The sequence below is a fragment of the Malaya genurostris genome, chromosome 2 (genome assembly GCF_030247185.1).
Source record: "Malaya genurostris strain Urasoe2022 chromosome 2, Malgen_1.1, whole genome shotgun sequence".
Taxonomy (NCBI): Eukaryota; Metazoa; Arthropoda; class Insecta; order Diptera; family Culicidae; genus Malaya; species Malaya genurostris.
In genome coordinates, this window is record NC_080571.1 from 209,460,749 (window position 1) to 209,483,340 (window position 22,592).

The window sequence follows — 22,592 nt, forward strand, 5'->3', positions numbered from 1 at the left end:
CCCCGTTGGACTAGTTTTACTGCAGAATTTCTGAAGTTTTTCCCACTTATTTGTTTAAACTAACAATACATACCTGCACAATACTTCTACTTCACGTAGAATAATAACAAATTTTCTTTCTATGTAAAGGTAACACTTAATTTTCACACTATTTTTGCAAGATAAAAAACAACAACAAACCGTTCCAGCAAATTGAACGAATATTTCGTGCAATATGTCGTTCAACAAGCGCTCAAAAACCAACAAAATTGAACGGCCTGCTGAGAGGGTTGGTATGCTCTGATCTTGTGTCATGCAAGCTCGGATGAAATTCCATGTTATGTCGTTTCGCCTGAGAAATTGACAACTACCCCAGGATAAATTTTGAGTGCCTAAGATTAATTCCTAATTTATATAAGATGAACTTGATTGATAATGAGAAAAAGGTTATCGCTTCAACCGAAATCGCAGAATGGTAGTAATGGTAGAGAAACTTAACGCTATAAAAATAACTGCTTGCATACAAAACTTGAACACAAGCTTGGCGAAGAGAAGCTCCGTATCCGTATCGCAAGTATGTACAAAGATATAATTGCATACATTTGGGTTATTGATGTAATCTCGTCGGCTACAAAACAAATACAAATCAAGACAAAGAGAGTCTATAGGATCAATCTAAGCAGACTCTCGCGCAGTTGCGGATTCAAAAGTCTGACGGTTGATTGAATTGTTTGATTGAAAATGTCGATCATTAGAAATTGAAATTGTCTTGTTCCACATCAATGGCTCGAACAACCCCATGGGGCTGATCCTTGTAGTTTTTTAAATATATGACGGAAAACGACGTTTTAGGTAGTTTTGAAATGCATGATGGTGACTTCCGATTTTTGATACTTCTTGAAATTCGCATATTGCAGGGGTTTTTAAGGAAATTGTGAGACAACTAAGTCCTCACAAGTTCCTATCTCATGCCTCCACGTGTGGCTATGATGATATTTGGTCAATAGAACGGCGTCGACTGGGTGCTATAGCCTTCTGTGTTAGTAGCAGAATGAGAGAGTGCGAAATGGCTTATAAGTTAAAAGCCATCTTAAAGCGCATATATATCATAGTATAGAGGCAGCGAGTTCTTGTAGCATCATCTACCAGAATGACGATGTTGTATACCATGCAGAGAAATATCGAGCCGCTTTCTGCCAAATTATCGGTAATCACCAATTCTATAAATTCTATAAACAAAAGCCGCAATCATGTCCTTCGCAACCAAATTCAATCTGTATTTATGTCAAACGCTACAATGTTAGACCTGCAACCAACCTTGAAATACAAATTAACATAACTTGTAGCTTATTCTAAACCTTTGAACGAGAAAGAAATGCAATAACATTTACATCGTTTAACAACGTGGTGCACAGTGTTGAGTATTATAATGGTAAATACAAAATCTCTGTGTACGTAGAAGATGATACCATAGAAGTGCGAGTACATGACTTTTCTCTTTAGATCAATGAACGTTACATTCGAGAAGACATCCCGCATTTGACCATGACTATTTTTCTGGCATCTGGAATAGCTATATGCAAGTTCGCAAAATGATTCCGTCTTACGTGACATTTGATCAGCGATGTTCCTGTGAATCGCTGATAACCCACGAGAATCAGTAAACAACACATCATTTATGGGAAAATGGAATGCCTTTGTATTACATTTCCTACGTGAGATTTGACCATTCTGTTTCAACAAACTTTGCAGCCGATTTTCAACGTAAGGAGTGTATCTAAAATAAGCTATCCACAAATTTTTCTTTCAAGTTATGATAAAAAACGATATTTTATTCAAACTGAAAATTGATCCTTTATTGTACGAGGTTAAACTTGAGCATGATGAAAACCGGATGAAATTTAAGTTATTCCTTCACGAATTTTCGAACTTTTGATCGAACACTCTTCATCAAGTTCCGGACAAGTGTTGCATCGCATTTTTTGGACGCTTGAGTTCAATTTTTTTTAACTCCTGCATGTTCCCAGCTGTCTTACCAGTTTTCTTGAATTGTGTGGATTGATATTTTCTTCAACGAAATTTATTCTCTTTTCCGCAAGCCAATTGAAAATGGTTTTGGCCTAGTGAGCCGACGCTGAATCCAGCCAAAACAGTGGAGGTGTACTATGCTTCTTATATAAAGGCAGCAATCTCTTCTGGAGACACTCAGATCGATAGATGTCTGCATTTATAGTTCCGGTAGTGTAAAAAGTGGTTGACTTCAAACCACAGGAACATATTGCTTGCCATACCAGTACCTTTCGACCAAATTTCTCCACTTGAATCGACCTGTCCGCATGTCCCCAACGACGACAGTAAAGTATTGTGGACCTGGAAGGGTTTTTGAGTCCTCCTTTACATAAGTCTCATCGTCCATCAAAACGTATGCATCCGGACACTGCAAAAAAACGCGAATAAAATTTCCGGGCCCTTGTTGCTGCTCGCTTCTTCTTTTCTTCACTTTGTTTCGAAATTTTCTGCTTCTTGATTTCGCCTCTTGATATGCTGGATCATTCCGACACTCGTTCCTGCTTTTTTGGCCAAATCACGTATTGACATTGATTTGTTTTTCATAATTAGAATAGTGTTCCCCAAACTTATTAATGATGGTTTTAACACTGGCACGATGCATTTTAAACCGCTTCGCCAATTTTCTCATTGTAATACCCTTCTCACTTAGCCATGTGTCCAGAACCTTAATTTTCACCTCTTTTTCAATACGCAACACTTTGAAAACGCAGAATTTCAACCACACAAACAAGTAAACAAACGAAAGCTGACAGCCAAATGCACAGCATGCTGTAATCTGAGCATAAAAAACCATCACAAATACAACACAAATGTATGTGGATACCTTATTTCCGATACACTCCTTACATAATCATTACACGGCTAATGCTATGATCATTCTGACAATAAGAATCCTTCCATGTACGGGAATTCAACAATTATACCGAAATCAAAATCCTAGTTCATGAAGTCAAAGAAAACTTATAACAAAATTTGCTATAGAATATTTAACTTTGCCCAAAACATCATTACAGCTTGGAATCTGAAGAATCAAGGCATCATTTCTAGTTCTGTTATAAGTGATTCAAAACCAAAAACTGCAACTTTTAGCTCTTAAAATTGAATAACTATATTACAAAATAAATTTTAGCTTAAAGCTACCTCGCACCAACGAGTCTGCGGATTACTGAAAAAAGTCGGTAGAGAACTCCCCTCTATTCTGAACCTTGAACCGATGCATTTGAGTAGCTCCTTTTTTAACAATCGTGTATCATTTGACGTGATTTCTGCGTCAATCGAGTCTCTTCCCCCAATGCTGAAGTTTCAACATTTACCAGCATTAAATGAAAATTAAACACCGCTCTATTGAATCAACTTGTTGATTGTGGGTTCTTCAGTCGAAATGTTCTAAAAAACATTTGAAAGTTGTAATAATTTCAAAAATATCGATTTTTCACCGCACACAGAACTATCGAACGAGTGTTCGAGATTACTAGGTGCTGACAACTTCCTATCTCATGCCGTCTCGTGAGCTTATAATGAGAATGTGAGAGTTGGTTGGATTGTTCTATCCCACAACTGCTCGCGAATGTTGTAAGAAATCTGTGCATATGTCAAGTAGTTTGTGTTATCTTTGTAATACTCATGATAGAAGTTTTGATAAAATGATTCAAAAACTGAAAGTTGATTGCATGTAAAACCAAAACATATGAAAACATACAAATTTGCAGAAACGACGCTTTAGTAAATTAGCCGAATGCGGAATTATAGCACTTGAAAGTTTTTCAAGTGCTCGACTGCTTATTTCTACCATACCTGCCATGGAAGGTTGTATGAGAATACTGACGGGCTTGAGCAAAAGTTGAAACATTTTAACAAACCTTATGAGAAGTACCAAATTGTTCCAGGACCGAGCATTCCCAGCTATACAAGCAGACGTGTACGCCTAAGACAATTATTTACCTTGACGAAAAGCAATTTCCCGCAAATTTGATTTCCCTCACACTCGATGCAATTAGGGCGTATAAAATATAAAGGTAAATAAATTTCGCAAAATTATGTTCACATCATGTTCACTTTTATCCTCCCGTCAGCCGGTCGAAAGCGTACAGCATCCGTCACTGGAAGGAAGGCATCCTTCTACCTTTTTCCAGTCACTTTTGGCAGCATGATGAGCGAATATTAATTTTTTATCATCAGCATTATACTTGTTCCTGTTCTCAAATGGAGGGAAGTGTGCCTTCTTGATATAGCAAATTAAATTACCCTAAGTAGTACAAATAACATCAAAGTTGAATGTAGTGAGTAGGATTTTCCACTATTCAAGCAAAAGCGTTTCATCCTAGCCCTGTAGCTATTCGATATGTGACCTGCAACTGGAACTGAATATTGAACGTTTTAGCTGGGAAAATGCAAATTGAAGAAAAGTGAATGAAAAATAAATGATTGGATAAAAATTGATAACGTCTAACTCTAAGCTCCCCAGGGGTCGGCGTCCAACGCTCAGCACTGATTTGGTTCCCGTTCGTGCGTTACGAGTCCGGATGTCGAGAGCGAGCGCTGAGAGTGGAATGCAAATTTTTCCTCCCAACACAACTCCCTAATGTCAACCAAATGCGCTCTGCCGGCACGATAGGGGAATAGAAGAGCGGAGAACAGGTGCATTAAAATTTGATTCAAATCGATTCTGACAAGCGTAATATCCCCGTCTTTCAGTTTGAAAAGCGAACGACGAACGACGTCTGTTTGCTGAATGTGAACTACTCGGTTGGTGATGTTCTGCAACAGGATCATGACCTAATGGAGCGATGTACTGGTACCGGAAAAAATCGTAAGTACCCAATATAGTTATTTTAAGTTTATTTGAGAGCGTTTCGGCTAAAACTGATCGATTTCGGCGATATTTACATGATGCGAACTATTACGCCTATTATACATTTCTAGTTGAACTATTTAGTAGCGTTAGTGAAAATAAAAAGACGGGAAAAGAAATCATAAAATAAAAATAATGAACAATGAAAACCTTCGCAAGAAGGCAACCCGATTGAGCAGAGTTCCGTACATGTTTATACTGTGCATGGCCAGTGTGGTTTAAATTTCAGCACGTAACCACATATTGTGGCACCCCTTTCCATCAATTTATTCCATATTCCCGCTGGGCAATGATATGTAAGATTTCATTGTGTTCGAAACAGTAACGTAACTACTTCTAAGAGGTCCAGATTGATCTTTGGGAAAGAATCCTTAGAAAGGTATTAGCAAAAACGGTATTTATTGACCAAAATAAAATATTCAAACAAATTCGAAGTTCTGTTCAACAACATCATTTTAGTTAAACTGGTTATTAAGTAGTTTTCATAAGGCACTTGAAAAAATTTTATTGCAAAGTGAGTTATATCTACTTAGTACGAAACAAATTTGGCTTGCAAATTATTTTGTTAAAATAATGTATTAAAAAATCTTGATTCGATGATATTCCCATGCTCGGCGGATAATATCTCAACGATTGAGTCGCATTGACTCAATTTTGGGTTGAATACGGTTTAATTAATTTTAGATTGATGAAGGAAACTCTCAATGTTACGTGGTTTTGTGCCTCTTGTTTTAACAACAATGGGGAGAGCGAATGAATGAAGCGATTCAAAACAAATCAAAATTAAGTAAAAAGAAGTCAAAAATAGGTAGTTTTTATTTTCCGTGTATGTATGCATTCAGCAATTTATTTAAAAGATTCTTTTTTCCGTAACGTATCGACGTATGTTTGCCAAAAAAAATTCAAATGTCAGTAAACTTCTTCAAATAAATGCTGAGTCTGGATGAAATCACTCCAATTTTTGTAATTAACTATATGCGAAAAGTGAGACTGTATGCCAGTTTAAATTCGAACCGTACGTATATTCGAACATCATTCGTACAAACGAAAAGTCCCTTTCTCGTTTACAGACGAATAGATGAAATGTAGTGGTTTGGATTCGTCAGTTTAATGTTGTGAATCAACCGTTCGAGTACATGGAAAACAGTTTAACCGATTTCCAACAAATTTCTATTCGAATGTCAAGGTGATTTGCAATCAAATGATGAATTTGTTTTGTCGTGAATACGACTTACTTTACTATGGGGTGCCTTTTCAAAGTTAGCCTTATGGAAGAATGGGCAGAACTTAATCGTGAATTTCTCGACATGTATTGATGGCAGCAACATAATTCTTTCACCATTTCATCAAAAATATGATCAGGAATTTAGGATAATATTTTTAACAGTGTGAGAAAAACCATTCAAAAATTAGGTTTTCTCAAAATTTGAAAACAACGCGGAAAACTCTTTATTTTTGCTTGGGTTTTTCGCGCAAGGACGACGATTTTGAGGTAGTCAGGCACATATCTTCAACTGACTGCGTGTAAAAGGAGATCCGTGGTCGAAAATCGATCAATTTTTGTTTTTCCCGTTTCTAAGTGACATTGTGCGTGCATATTTTAATCTTGTTCAGTTTTTGTGTTTTTTTCTTGTGTTTTGATCTATTGCTTCTTTCTACCTACCCAAGCTATGGGCAAAACGCGCCATAGATCTGAGAAGGATCCAAAGGATGCTAAGCGTCTGAAGCCAACTGATATACAGGTAAACGACCGTTGCCTGTAGTCCATTGCTGATCAGTGTGTTGAAATCCGAGCGTAGAGTTGGTAAGAAGCCCTTCAGGTAGAAAGGTGGCATTTTTTCCTTCTTCTGCAGTTCCTCTTCGACATCAACTGGCAGATTAGCGTATTGGTTGTTACTCAGAAAACGGTCGTTTACCTGTACATCACTTGGCTTCAGACGCTTAGCATCCTTTGGATCCTTCTCGGATCAATGGCGCGTTTTACCCATAGCTTGGGTAGGTAGACAGCTGCGAATGAAAGATAAAACAAAATTAGTCGTAGTAGGTTATTCGTCTATCCACATCGAGTGTTAGATGACGAATGATGATCGATTTTCGACCACGGTTCCCCTTTTATAACGTTCAGTTCAAGATATGTGCCTGACTACCTCAAAATCGTCGTCCTTGCGCGAAAAACCTTAACAAAAGTAAAGAGTTTTCCGCGTTGTTTTCAAGTTTTGAGAAAATTTGATTTTAGTGTTGTTTATAGTTATTTCACACTGTTCAAAATATTATCCTAAATTCCTGATCATATTTTAGATAAAATAGTGAAAGAATTATGTTACTACCGTTAATACAAGTCGAGATATTCACGATTAAGTTCCGCCAATTCTTCCATATGGCTAATTTTGAAAAGGCGCCCTATAGTAATTTGAAGGGGAAAAAGGCTTTTACCACCAAATTTTTGCTAGGCGCACAAAACCATTTTCATATGTTTACCACAATCTATACGGCCAGCAAGCCGAAACTTGTTTCGTTCGAGACGTCAGTTTAGACATTACACTTCTTGTGTAATAAGAAAAAATTTGAGGGTTGTATGCAAGACACAACCGAGCACAATAACATTAAAAATGAAACGTTTCTAGGGTCTTCATAATAAATACAAAAAAAGGCGGGTGGGTAATGTCAGAGACATAACTGGATGTCGTGAATACGAAAACAACTGACATGTTCCTTAACACTTCAGAATATCAATTAGTTGATCAATTGTATGAATTATACAAGCATTCCCCTTTTCCACATTTTTTGCAAGAACAAAAAAGGCTTTACTTGATCTCCATTACTGTGAATTTCACACAGCGAAAAATGTTCAAATCAAATCAAACAGTTCTAGATTTGCACTAAACTGAGGATATTTACCTTCGATTTGCGAGCAAGAAAACCTTATAGTTCTTTAGAAAACTTTTAGAGCCTTTACAACGGCTGAATTTCTGTGATGCTCTCCACCGTTGTCCACTTTTCGTTGTTTTTTCACCAATGCAAACAACTGGCAACGGTGACGTAATCGCTCTTGTCGGAAGCGAAACTAGCTTTGAAAACGACACAAAATACATCTGCTCGCAGTGGCGACAGAATCCAAACTGATCCAATTTTTGTTGAGAGGTTTGTTTTTACCTGATTTCGTTTGTAGCTTTTTCACTAAAGGGCGGTCCTAACGGCTATAAAATAGACGTATACAGAATTTTAATGTCGATTATTTCATTTCGGATTTGCATAATTTATTGGAAGAAACTATCAAAATGCTGTAGGGATTCGTTTCTAGCATTCAGAAGGGTCAAACTTCGCAAAACCAAAGAAGGCATCACTTGATCTTGATTAATGTGAATTTCACACAGCGAAAAGTGCACAAATCTAACCAAACTGTTGTAGACTGGAACTAAACTGAGGATATTTACCTTCGATTTATGTGATTTCGTCTGTAACTTTTTCACTAATGGGCGGTCCTAACGGCTATAAAAATAGCAGCATATAGAATTTTAATTTCGAATATTTCATTTCGGATTTGCATTTCATGGAAAGAAACTATCCGGATGCTGTGCGGAATTCATTCCTGCCTTTCAGAAGGACCAAATTGTGGAACTCACTACGATATTAAACACTGTTCGGAACATTTTCTCGAACGATTTGTTATACAGCAGCAGATATTTTGTTCTCTTCCTCAGAACGCGTTCTGATTGGCTGGTGTTGACATGGGTCAAATGAGACAGGTTTTTCAATAGTGTACTATTGAAATACTTCAATGCTTTTTCTATACTCGCTTAAGTTGAAAATTTTCGATTCTATTGGTAGTTAGATTATAGAAATCCTTTCACATATCACTGAGCTATGAGCTTTCAAAATACAAGAAAGGCAAACGCGCCTTATGAATTATCCTCTTTGATACTCGTTTATACTAAACATTTCAGAAAAGTTTAATTTTGAATTATTTGAATATTTTAACACAACTGAATATTTTATCATAAAATTGTGATCATATTTCCGATGGCATGTAGCAAAAATTATGTTGATTCGTTAATTACAACAAGAGATATTCACGATCAAAAACTTATCACTCTCTCAGAGGGTAAATTTTGAAAAGGCAGCCCATAGTAAAGTAAGTCGTATTCACGACAATAAAGATGATAATGATGATGATACACTAAACTAAGAACTTATTCAATTGACTAATTACAACCTTGCTCTAGTTTAAGCGCTTAGATTGTTAGCGAATGATAAAATTGACAATTGGATTTTCTTGATAATTGATTCTATTCAATTTTGATCCCTTTCCACAAATTTTTACATTGTTAAGTTTTTGAATAACGTCCTTCAACTAGAAGTCAATTATGATGAATTCAAAATTTCAAGTAAGCTCAATTTTAGATACAAACAGCCTAAAAATTTAAACCTGGACAAATGAAACGATTTTATTTTATGATGATAATTTTCGAAAAACTTACAAACTTATTAATTTTATAAACAGTTAATCGATCCGAGGAAGAAAATATGAGAATAAAATAGTTACTTGCTTACATTAATTTTCGCTTTGGCACATTAGGAATATACGGAATGGATACTCAACAAAATTTCGAAATTTTGTGCATATTGTAACTTGATGTTATTAACACATGAATGAACATTGTCATAGTTACAACGCGTGTAGCCATCAGACGCTTATTGTTTTGAAGCAAATATTATTTGAACTGAAACTGGCGGTTAACCAAATTCTACGAGGGTTCCTATTCAAACGAAACATGTAAAATCGCAGGTAAACTTACCTTTAGTTTATCTTTGATACTGACCCTTATTACCGGTATCACTTCACGGTGAAAATCGAGTGAAGAGAATTTATGTCCTTACTACGGAAGTCGCTTCTGAGACAAAAGTAATTACTTCAATAAACTTGATGTCATTATGAACATCACGCCACCAACATTTTGTTGAAAAAATTAGTTTTTTCCACCACAGTGATCACTTCACTATGCGTGATACCGATAATAGGTAAAATCAAGTGAAGTGACATGTAAGTGAAGTGAATGTGAAAGTGGAGTGAGAACGGTAATAAGGGCAACTATATGATATTGCATCTAATTGTTCTGTATATGTGAGCCTGTGGAACTCATTTATACTACTAAACCGAGGAGGCCGCTTTTAGACAAGTTTCAGAATTTAATTTTGAATCTTTTGAAGCGTTTGATTCCTGGTGGGACAAAACTTGTTCAGTTACATTCAATGAAAAAGATGAATGCAACTATATACTGAATCCATTTGCGCTCCACCGTTTTGTTCGTATGGGAATGGAGAGTTAAGTATGCAATAGATCCGTTGACAAATTAAAACATTTTTAAGCGTACAATATTGAAGATTTCGAATTATTTAAATGAGGAAAATCCATCAACAAGCGCTGCAAATTAGATCTGAAAAATCTATCGCCGATAATTCTAAATTTGCCTGATAGTTACCAGAGAACCAAAATAAAATACTCAATTCAAACCAATTTTTCAATGGTATGCAATTGAAATATTCAAATGACGTTATCTCATAAGTTTAAGTTAAATGTTTCCGAATCGATTGTTTGTTGAGTTACATAAATCCATCAACAAATGACTGAGTTATAAGCGTTCAAAATTATGACAGAAAAATGTAACGCGATTAGTTTTGCATGTTTTAAATTTACACCCAGCCTCGTGTAGGGAAGAGTAAGGCATTTTTAATAGCTTAATCGACCAAAAATTTGCTAAATACATGGGATATTTCAAAAGAATCGGTAACCACGCTGATTCGGTTCTTCACAAGCTAGATGATAAATAAGATATTCAAGCGAACACGGTGTTGCGCAGCCAGCAGGAAATTCCATCAACACATAATGCAAAAGCGACAATCCAGCAAGTGAACGCATATACAATCCAGTCATCAGCTCACTGGACAAGCTACTTGTTTCATTCACACATAAGCATCAACTAGGCAAAGAAATATTGTGCAGCCTATATTTATAGATTTCTCTTCATACTACGCACACGGAACCACCCGCGATCCCATTTCAACCAGAATATTAGTTGATTTTCTGAATTCGATTGGTTAAAATTTGGTACAACTAATCGATTGTTGTTTTAACTAAACTGTCATTTTTGTTTTTCGATTAGCAGAAACGATGGTTGAAACAACTAATTTAACTGTTTGAAAAAAAATGCTGTCAATTAGCGAGGACACATACCTTTCAATTTCAACAAATATTTTAGTTGAAATAACTGGTGTTGTTATTGAAACAAAATTCTGTTAGTTGAAAAACAAATCGGTTTTATTTGTTCTATACATTGCAAATAGTTGAATCAACTCGAACAATGTTATTGATTTGTGAAAATAATCAAAATATACTTACTGATACACGTCATGATCTATTTGAAATAAATTCGGTATGTTGAGATTCATGAAATAAATATCGTTGTTAAAATATAAACAGTATTTTATATTGAAATGTAATATCATTAGGGCTGGGAAAACCACCGATCACTGCTGATTTCAAGTGATCTTAACCAAAGAATAAATTATCACTACGAAATCAGAACTGATCTGATCTCTAAGTGATTTTGATTTTTGTGGTGCCCGGAGGGGCGAGTAAATTAGCGAAATTATTCAATTTACCTAAAATGAGTATTGAAAGATGATGCCTTCAAACGGTTGAACTAAAGTTATGCACTGATAATTTTAGTCAATTTATATGAGCTTGGGTGCATTGACCGCTGGGAATTGGAATTTCACGACGGCAATTCAAACGCGCCATTCAATCGCAGCGCGTTCTGTGTGTTTGAAACCCTTCGCTCCTGTTACTTTTATAAATTCATGTCAAAAAGCGTTTTATTGCTAATGCATGAACATCATCATCGGTATCAAACAGCTGGAAGTAAAACAGTCTGCTGGAAGTAAATCAATGATCGAATTTGAAGCATAAAATTTGTGCGCATACCTGAAAGATTACGAGATGATCATTCATTAACATTTTCTAATTTGTCACCAAATCTTTTTCATCTTAAACAAGGTTAACTTTATCACAACACCGCTGTTAGATAAACACTTGTTATGGAATCATAAATTTCTCAAATCGAATGAACACAATTTCACCAAACGCTTTAACCATCGATGTTGTTTTCATTGACATTTTGAAGCGACGCGAACAGGTTTCAACTAAAAAAGTTGTTGATTTTGCATTGCGATTATTGTTTTGCTTTCAACTGTCTCCACATTTGACAGCATTCAAAACAACATATTTTTCAACTACTTGAATATATGCAAATCAAAAACCATATTGGTTGAATCAAAAAGAAATTAGTTAAATCAACTATCGCAAAAATCAAAAACTGCGATATCGCAATTTTATGATCGAAGGGTTCTCCGTGCAGAACCAAATACAAATAATAATACCCCTAAGTCCCATACAAACGAACCGCCAATCTTTGGTTCACAGCCTGAACAAGTAAACCTAGCAAATTACTCCCTTTCATTGCGATAGTTTGAAAATGTGGAAGGAGATCGTTTCTGGCAACGCTTTATGCTAGTTGCTACGGTACAATACAAACTTGTTTGTTTATGTTTATCGTTGCTGTATTAAACTGCAACAATCAGTCTAAATATCACCGGCACTAGCACAAAAGATGAAAAATGAACAAAAACACCCACGAATCTACAAATATCAATACTGTTAGTAGTATATTCATGGTGGCTTAACCATTCTAAAGCATTGCTTAACTTACATTTCGCTTGGGATCTTGACTATCAGATAAAAACTGTTTGTTTATTTATTTTTCACTATAATAAACAGTAACTATGGAGAACTTGTTCTTACCCTTCAGTGTTGCTAGTTTTATAGAAAACTCGTTAAAGTACATTGTCACTCTGACAGTGTATCATGACAGTGTACCGCACGATGCAAAATGTGTCCTTGAAAATTTGTCGAAGTATTCCGTATTATAATTTGTATTTGGCAGAACGATGCGGTGTTTTTTATGCATGACGCAAAGCCTCCTACGCCGAACAAGAAGTTGACGTCATTTTGTACAACTGGGATTGATGGATGAAAACATTGGTCCACTCTAACCATGTTTTCAAAAGTATGCTATTGAAATACTGAAACGACGTTGTCATACATGTTTAAGTTAAAAGTTTCCGAATCGATTGGTTGTTAAATTATATCACTCCGTCAACAAATGACTGAGCTGTTAACGTTCAAAATTATGACACAAAAAGGTTACGCGGCTATTTTTGAAACTTTTAATTGACACCCGGCCTCGTATAGCGAAGAGTAAGGCATTTTCAATGCCAAAAGTGTCTAGCAAATAGCATTAACTTTACGTCTGCTAAGCGGATTCTGAAAATTGCGTCGTAGCTGAACTGCATGCATTCCACCCCAGCTCTTGATCACGGAAATATTTTTGTAGAGGATGATGGCACTAAACAGAATGTTCTCGCGTGCCCTACTGCAGTTTGCAAGTGCGTGAAAGTCACGACATCATCATTCAGCATGCCGCACATGCTCACTCGACATTTGAAGTGCAACGCATCGTCACACAAGACAAAAGCACTCGAACATAAACAACCGCTTAGGGGCGAGATGGGAAATGACTTGGGTAATGATTGTTTTCGTATTGCAGTCATTTGGAGCGAAACAAAATCGCCACGTGCCACGCACGAACTCCGGATGCTCTTAATTGCATTATTTTCCAACGGTGCCAAAGGGAAATCTGAGCTTCCTGGTGCATGGCTATCTTCGATACAGTCTGTGAGATATCTCAATTATCGCATTTTTGCATATTTTTTCGGATGTCAGTGGGTAAAGATTTATTGCTGAGAGCGCTTTGGCATTTCGTTGACATTAGAATGAACCGGAAAAGGCATTTCTCTAACTGAGGGGACTAGCATGTAAATATTACATACCTCTCGCTGAAACTGCCGAATAGGTGGCTACTGAAGCTGGGAGCACTGCTGGTAGCCGACGACGTTGGTCCGCTTGCACTTCCACTGCTGCTGGTCGTCGGTAGGGGACTGGAATCTTCGGCTGAAGCACGTGTCGACGTTGTAAGCGAAATCGGTCCACCCACTTCGATGGGAGAATCAGCCGTCATTGATGGTGTTGGGCTCAGTTCGGGTTGTTGTGAGTATCTACAGTTTGTTTCGGGAGTAGGTCACACGATAAAACGTAAATTAATATATTGCTTGAATATCATCCCATCACTCTGTCGTGTGTTCGCCCGTTTGAACATAATTCGAGTCAATGTTTACAGGAGGTACTTACTTTAGTCCAGGCGACGGAGTACCAGCACTATTCGATCCCGATTGATTTATCGAATGTAACTGACTGGTGGAAAGTGGTCTGTCAGGCTCAGAATCCATCCGGGGACTCATCGGTGGTGCGCTGGAGCTTCGCATATCGTCATCATCGGCATCACCGGTAATGTCCGGACTGGAATCACGGCTATCGGTTTCCAGCTAATACGAGGTTGAGAGAAAAAGACGACAAAAACAAAATCGACACAGAAAGGTTACAAAATTCCATTAGGAACGGTTCCCACTTCTCGAAGTACCATCCAGTTCAATTTACCTTATCATTCAATAACTGCGGATCGGATCCATCGCCTCGCTTCCGTTGCTCCTCTTTCAACCTTTCTGCCTTACGCCATTTGGCTCGTCGATTTTGGAACCAAACCTGCAATCAAGAAAAAAACGAGAAAAATTCAATTTCACTACAAATTGGCCTTATACTCTTGGGTTCTCTCATTCCGATAGATTGCACAAACCAAAAAAAAAGCTCCCACATTCCCGCACAAACGTTAACTCACATATAGATTGAGGGGATTGGCAAGTGAATTATGTCGAGGTAAGCAAATGTGTTTCCATTGAACAACCAACCCCGTACGGAGGCAAGAACTGTTTGGCACGAGAATTGGGATTTCATGATAACTGGAGGCTAGGCGGAGGAAAATCAAGAGCTTAAATAACGAGCAAAATTGAGTTTTTCGACTTCCCATTCGTTTTCTTCAATATCTTCTGTTCGGCTCCACCCAGCTTGTTGGAATGCTATTCTAAATTGGCTGATTGAGTTCTAAATTTTATATTTTATATGAACACTGACACACGCACACACTCACACGCTTAATTTTTATTTCTTTTCCCCATTTCTGATTGCCAGCCAGCCCCCAACGTCAGGTCAGGAGAATGGAGTTTTCGGGTGGATCCGTGCAGCCATTGTGCATTGTCATGGAACAGTGGAACACCATTTTGTTCGGGTGCACATGCGCCTTGGGAGGAGCTGTGTCGAGTCGAGTAAAAAAGTAAGAAACCATACTCTAACGCAGTACTCCACCCACACCGCCCAGCAGATTACCGTTTTCTCCCGCTAGACAGCTCCTGGCGGAATGGAACGGATGAAATGGTCGGAATAGGATACAATTCAACGGAGTATAAATGATTTTAGATGTTATTGTGGTGGTAGCTAAATGGATTGGATGAGAAGGGTGTTTTCAGGGGGCGGTAATTTATTTAGCCTTACATCAGCTCGGTTTTCGATGGCACAGTTGCTATAAAGGATGGGTTGGACAAAAGTTATGTGATGACTTGAATGGAGAACATTCTGCTTGGATCAGCTGATGTGTCGAAGTGATCTTCGTCTTGATTCCGCTACCAATGTTAGCAATAGAAATGCTACATTTTGTATAAATTCCAAGTAATATTTTTTGTTGCGGTAACTTCTTTGAGACCAGTTTGTAACAAAGATTTTTGGTAACATCTAACCGCTTGTGTGCCTCCAAAAACTCAGTTAAGACTAGCGACTTTCGAGTTCAGTTGAAAATACTGTTGAGCGAAATTCAACTTTAGTTAAAAGATTTTGAACGCGCCTTCGAATGAACTTTGTTTAAGAATAATTTATGAAATCAACAAACCTTCTGAATGAAAAAATAACTATGTAGACTTATTTCTCTCGATATTTTTCAAAGGTCACCCAATTATCTCAGAGCAACTAATGCTACAAGTTTGATAGAGCTTTTCGACATGGAGTAAAAAACCTATTTCAATCTACCTAGTGGTGTAATGATGCCTTTCTCGTAATTTTTAAAATGAGAAATTGATACAAATCCTGTTCTTTAATATCATCACTCCTTTCGGTATTTCCGAAATTGGATCCCGGGAAAGGTGTCGAGCGAAATTTCTGTGGAAGATAACGAACAAAATCTTCCTATTGAAAAAGTATTAAATACGTTTTTTTTATCGTCATTACTAACGAAGGTTTGACATTTTTTACAATCATCCAATAATACTTGGGTCCGGATACAATTGAAAAACCGCATATGGGGCTATAAGAACTCCAATTTGAATCTAAATTTATGAAAAAATATTTATCGAAATACATTCCGTTTCAGAGTGTTTGACCACAATTTCCAGTACTTTCGGAACCTGCATTTGTGAAAGTAGGTTTGTTTGGCCTATAAACTAAAAAGCAAAGTCTTGGCATTACATTCCTTTCGTGGAGTTTTGCCTCTCTGATTCAACAAACTTCGCAGCCGATTCTTAGTGTACAGAATCATTGCTACGATCCTAATGACACTAAGAATTCTTCCATTTAACCTCGGCATCTTAGAGCTTAAGTAGTGTGCAAAAAAAAAAATTGTGTTATAATTAATAATAATAATAATAATAATAATAATAATAATAATAATAATAATAATAATAATAATAATAATAATAATAATAATAATAATAATAATAATAATAATAATAATAATAATAATAATAATAATAATAATAGTAATAATAATAATAATAATAATAATAATAATAATAATAATAATAATAATAATTATTATTATTATTATTATAACTGGAACTATTTACTATCCAATCGTGACTGTAATTCTGCCGTTGATCTTTGGACACATATAATAACCGACGCCATTAATCAATTTATACCCAAAGAGCTACGAAAAAAAAACAGCTCTGTCCACCGTGGTCAAACCGAACTTTGAAGCGTTTTAAGCGAGCCAAACGATGCGCTTAGAGGAAATTTACCAAAAAGCCTACTCTTCATTCTAGATCTTATTATCTGTTCCACAACAATCGTTATAAACGGTTGAATAAATCGCTCCACTATGCCCTAAAAGGTTTTGGAATCACGTTAATGAACAAAGAAAGGGATCAGGGTTACCTAATCATATGTCGCTCGGCACTCTGCAAGCATCGACCCCGCGTGATATCTATGATCTCTTTGGCAAACACTTCAACAGAGTATTCTGTGAAGAAAATCTGGCTAGTAATAACATCTTCGAAGCTGCCAACAATGTTCCTTTACGCCCCCCCGTTGGTCCCCATCCCATTATTACCATAGATATGGTAAAAGCTTCTTTAACTAAACTGAAAAGATCATCATGCGCTGGAGCTCATGGAATACCCTCCATTATTCTTATGAATTGCTTGGAAAGTCTACAGGTTCTTTTGATGATATTATTCAATATTTCCTTGCGCTCAGGAATTTTTCCTAATTCATGGAAGAAATCGTTCATCTTTCCTGTATTTAAAATAAGGTGATAAAAGCAACCTATCAAATTAACGCGGAATTGCTGCATTATGTGCTGTATTTATGTTTTTTTTTATATAATCGTGTTGGATTTCATTACCCACAACTGCTCTAGCTATATATCTTCAACTCAACACGGTTTTATGCCAAAACGATTCACATCTACAAACCTGGTATGTTATACATCCTACGTAATTCAGTCGCTACAGGTGCGACAGCAGGTTGACGCCATATATACAGACTTCTCCGCTGCTTTTGATAAAATAAATTATAATATAGCTATTGCTAAACTTGACAGACTTGGATTCAATGGATCATTTTTGAATTGTTTGCATTCGTACCTGATTGGTCGTAGTATAATAACAAAAATCGGAGACTGTACAGCTGCACCTTTTCGAGCTAACTCGGGTGTACCTCAAGGCAGTCTTCTTGGACCCTTTTTATTCTTACTTTATCTGAACGATTTGAACCATTCGATGCAATGCTTGAAATTATCTTTCGCCGACGATTTTAAATTGTTCCATCTTATTAAAGATCACGAAGATGCCAGATTCCTACGAAAACAGTTGGATATTTTCTCCAACTGGTGCGACCTCAATAAAATGGTATTAAACCCATCTAAATGTTCAGATCACTCGTAAACGCACAACCGTAGTATTTAACTATACTATTCCGGAACTATCCTCAAGCGAGAATCGACTGTAAAGGACCTGGGAGTCCTTTTGGATTCTAAACTGAGTTTCAAACATCACGTCGAGTATATTATCTCTAAGGCTTCCAAGACACTTGGTTTTATTTTTCGAGTCACAAAGAACTTTAAAAGCATATATTGCTTAAAAGCACTATATTGCGCACTGGTTCGTTCTATTCTAGAATACGCTTCTGTCGTCTGGGCCCCCTATAATCAACTGGACATCAATCGCATCGAAGCTATTCAGCGTAAATTTCTTCGCTTTGCTCTTCGTAGTCTTCGTTGGAGAGATCCCAACAACCTCCCAAGCTATCAGGAACGCTGTAAACTGATCGATCTACACCTGTTATCTGTTCGCCGAGATCTCTCCAGGGCAATATTCGTGGCAGATATGTTGCAATCTCATGGCGTTTTTCATTGAAAAACACTGGTGGCGTGGATTGCTCTGGTTTTGCACTTTCGAGCAGAAATGCAACATTCTAACGGTGTTTCATTGCGATTTCTGCTCGAAAGTGCAAAACCAGAGCAATCCAAGCCACCAGTGTTTTTCAATGGAAAACGCCATAAATTTAAATATTTATTCTCGAAATCTTCGATCTCATCAATTCCTGAGAATTCAAACCGCTCGCACTAATTATGGCTATAATGAACCTTTCTCCAGTATGTGTCGTCTATTCAATCGATATTCTCATGTATTTGATTTTACCCTGTCTCGCAATACCATAAAACAATTTTTTTTAAACACAATCTCAAACAGTCCTTCCAACTCCAAAACTTATGCCGTTGTTCATTGAAAAATACAGGTGGCGTGGATTGCTCTGGTTTTGCACTTTCGAGCAGAAATAGCAACGAAAAAACCGTCAGAATGTTGCATTTCTGCTCAATCCTTAACATAAACCATAGTTTACAATGATGATGCAAAGAACGTAAAAACTTTTTGCTCACTAACTATTATAACTCTAGGAACTTTTTGGTTAATGGCCCAGGTTGGTGGGTCAATGCATAGGACGCTGGTCTTAAAAACTAGTTATCATATATTCGAGCCCTGACATGGATGGATTCTTTTTTTAGTTTAATAACACAATTTTTTTGGCACACTTCTTAATCTCTAAGATGCCGAGGTTAAATGGAAGAATTCTTAGTGTCAGTAGGATCGTAGCTCTAGCCTAATCAACACCAAAGGCTCCACCATCCAAATTATTAGCGGAAACATATTCTAGTGCTGCGACAGAAAGGGAGCATAACTGACATTGCGATATTGACTGTTATATATCGTAGCTAATTATTTTCTATATTGTTTTAGATTATAGTTGTTGTAAATCAGTTATGCTATATTTTTCCAAGCAACTATATCAAAGTTGTATTGTATAATATTACATTACATTGTATTATATTATATTATATTATATTATATTATATTATATTACCCAAGTAGCACGTTAAGTTGCTGTCCTATATTTTTCTACTGATTGTGCAATTTATAAAATAAGTTTATATTACTATTCTTGTAACTTTTGTGTTATGGAAAAAGCGCAATTTTTCTTTGTTATGCAACATATGCTTAAGTTCTTCCGTTGTTACGAACATTTATTCACAATTATTGTGCAACTGATACAAAAACTCATGAATCGATCCCATTACAAATGCTGCAACTAAATCAGCGAAAAAACAATTGTGAAACTCATGGAAACTACTACGTAATGTAAACAAGAAATGAATTGATGTTTACAAAAAAAGCAAACATAATCTCTCATGAATAAGTTTCACATTTGATTTTCAAAACAACTGCTCGTAACACAAACATGGAACTTTAAAAATATTCTGCACATAAATAAATGGTAATACTACATATTGTAGAATTGATCTTTCATGTTTTAGTAAATAGAAAATTGACAACGAACTGCATTTTTATGGTGAAACATGTCTTCGTACGCCTGAAATTTTCAAGCGCCTTTGAATGTACGTGTTTTGATGATTGCACATCAGTTTCTATGAAAATAACAGTCTATTCCTTTCAATGAATATGATCGGAATAGTGTTCAAAATATGTATAAGAAAGCTATCAAACATTCATACACCTTTTCAGACAATTTTATTTATATTGATGTTTCAATTAATTTGAAAAATCTTGAAATGAATTTTTCTTCTTTATTTTCCAATATGGCATCGAGGATAACAGTGTGTTGAAAAGAAAATGGTTCACCCATCGTAATGATTTATTTCACCTAAATAAAAGAAAACATAAACATGTGAATATTGAAAAGAGAAATTTTTGTTTTAATTTTTATCAAAATAATCGTTTTTATTTTTATCAAACTAGTTGACTTAAACAACAATACAATTTAGTCATTCATATTAGTGTACCCGACTTTTGTGATACACACTGTAGGTGTGCTTTAGTTGCAAAACCAAGTTGCACAAGCGGTAATATATAACTAGGAGAGTAACTATGATGAACTTAACTTTTCTTTCAATATCTTTAAAAAGTGATGTCAGGTCTGTTCATTTTTTTCGCGAGATAAAAACCGGATACAAATTATCTCATTGTTTTTTGTTTTGATTGCATGTGTAATGCTGTATTTCTGGAACTTTTATGATAATATTCTCATGTCGGCAAGTTTTGCGTTCATTTCAAGCTGATAAATCTGGTACAACTTATTTGCAAGTTTCGAATTGTGTTTCTAAAAATGAAGAAATCTGCACACACTGACCAAATATTTCATGAGGCCAGTGTTGGTGATTGCCGAAAATTTCACAAAAGCTGCTATATTGCTGTCTATATTGTATACAACATTTTCAATCCGGTAGAAGATGCTACAAGAACTCGAGTCTCTCAATGCATGAACCGCAAGAGAATTTTTCTACATTCCTTCGCTCCACTTCATACTCTGAGTATTTCTCGGCCCTTAAAAAAAATTACAGTCTGATAATGATCGTTGCTGTGTGGAATTTCCCAAGAGACAATCGCAAGTTGACAATTATCGCAGAAAATCGAATCGATAATTCAACTTGATGATTCACATACTAGGTTGCAATATTTCAAAACCCTTGTGTGGAGCATTCACATACATTTTCATAGACACAACTTATACAAAGATTATATGCACATAGCTAGAATAAGCGGCAATAGTAAAATGATTCTATCGCAATTATCAACTGCCTGTATAGAATCGGATCGCGAAACGAGAATAAGCGACTGTTTGTTGCTTCAGAGAGGATCCCCACAGCGGCGTGCAAACCTTTGATTCTCAGAAATGTCATCGAGAGAAATTCGCTCTCGCACTGGTGTCGATTCTATGTTAAATGAGCCGTGACGGGTTTTTGTTGTTGCGAGGATTTCGAACTCTCTTTAATGGCACTGATTCAATCGTTGAAGAGTTGCCAAAGAACGTTCTTTGATACGATAAAAGCCATCCTTGCATGAGGCAACCAAAACTATGGAGACTCGGCAACAAAATAGTTTTTACTGCGAGGTTTTCAATTCGGCTTACCATTTTTTGCCTTGCGGAGAGTATAATTTCACTATTTTTTTCTTCACAAGAGATAAAAAACTATTTCGGCATATATTGAGTCGGATACTGTCATAATTGTAGTCATTAGGAAAATTTTTGATAAGTTGAACAATAGTGATTTTTTGGGTAGTATTGTAAAACTTAACAGTGATAAGTTGCACAACCGATTTCAATATATTTGAAAATCTTTCTGAACTTATCTAGCATAAAAAACAATTCTAAAACAACTGTAGAACCTCTTGGAATTTCAATAAGTTACATTCGCTACTTGGGTATATTATATTATATATTATACTATATTATACATATAGCAACGACTGTGCGATTGAAAAAGCACACTTTGCTTGTAAGATATGCAACAAGATTCTAGTTTGAAATGTTTCACCGTAGTAATACTGGTTAGAATCCGAATATTGAACTGCTCAAATGAACTTGCTGTAGAGTCAATTAAAGGTTTTTGAGTTGATTTCACAAGCAGTAAAATGAATAAATTTTCACGTGTGAAATCGATTGTCCAGTATCCAAAAAGTAGCAATCGTGAAACATACCAATTTTAACAAGTTTTTATTGCTACTTGGGTATAATGTTGAATCTGGATAAAATTGAGTAGCCTTTTATGGGAAGACTGGTTTTTGGATCTAATTTTAAAGAAATCGGGTTAAACATCGTTGAGAAATCTATGTAAGTTCAATTTTGGAATGCTTGGCTTCATTTTCCAGGAACTTCCGCAAAACTGGGAAACGATATCGTTGTTCTTTTTTCACCGGGAATAGAAACCCTAATACCTTTCAATAGAGAAAGACAAAACATAGTAGCGATTGCGACTTGAATCATTAGAATCATCATCAAAGTATTTTAAGTAATCGATCGATCAACAGAAGCATTGGAATGCTATTGAGGCTGTCCTAAACA

General features: G+C 36.2%; 1 protein-coding gene across 1 annotated transcript in view; it reads right to left on the reverse strand.

Moving 5' to 3' along the window:
• The window catches only part of LOC131427343 (diencephalon/mesencephalon homeobox protein 1), a 75,408-nt gene that overhangs the window by 6,247 nt on the left and 46,569 nt on the right, over positions 1-22,592 (reverse strand). Inside the window, exons 5-7 of the mRNA XM_058590441.1 lie at positions 14,511-14,615; positions 14,205-14,398; positions 13,847-14,071 (exon numbers count right to left, since the gene is read on the reverse strand). Of these exons, the coding sequence (XP_058446424.1) occupies positions 13,847-14,071; positions 14,205-14,398; positions 14,511-14,615 (524 nt within the window). The remainder of the gene's footprint in view (positions 1-13,846; positions 14,072-14,204; positions 14,399-14,510; positions 14,616-22,592) is intronic.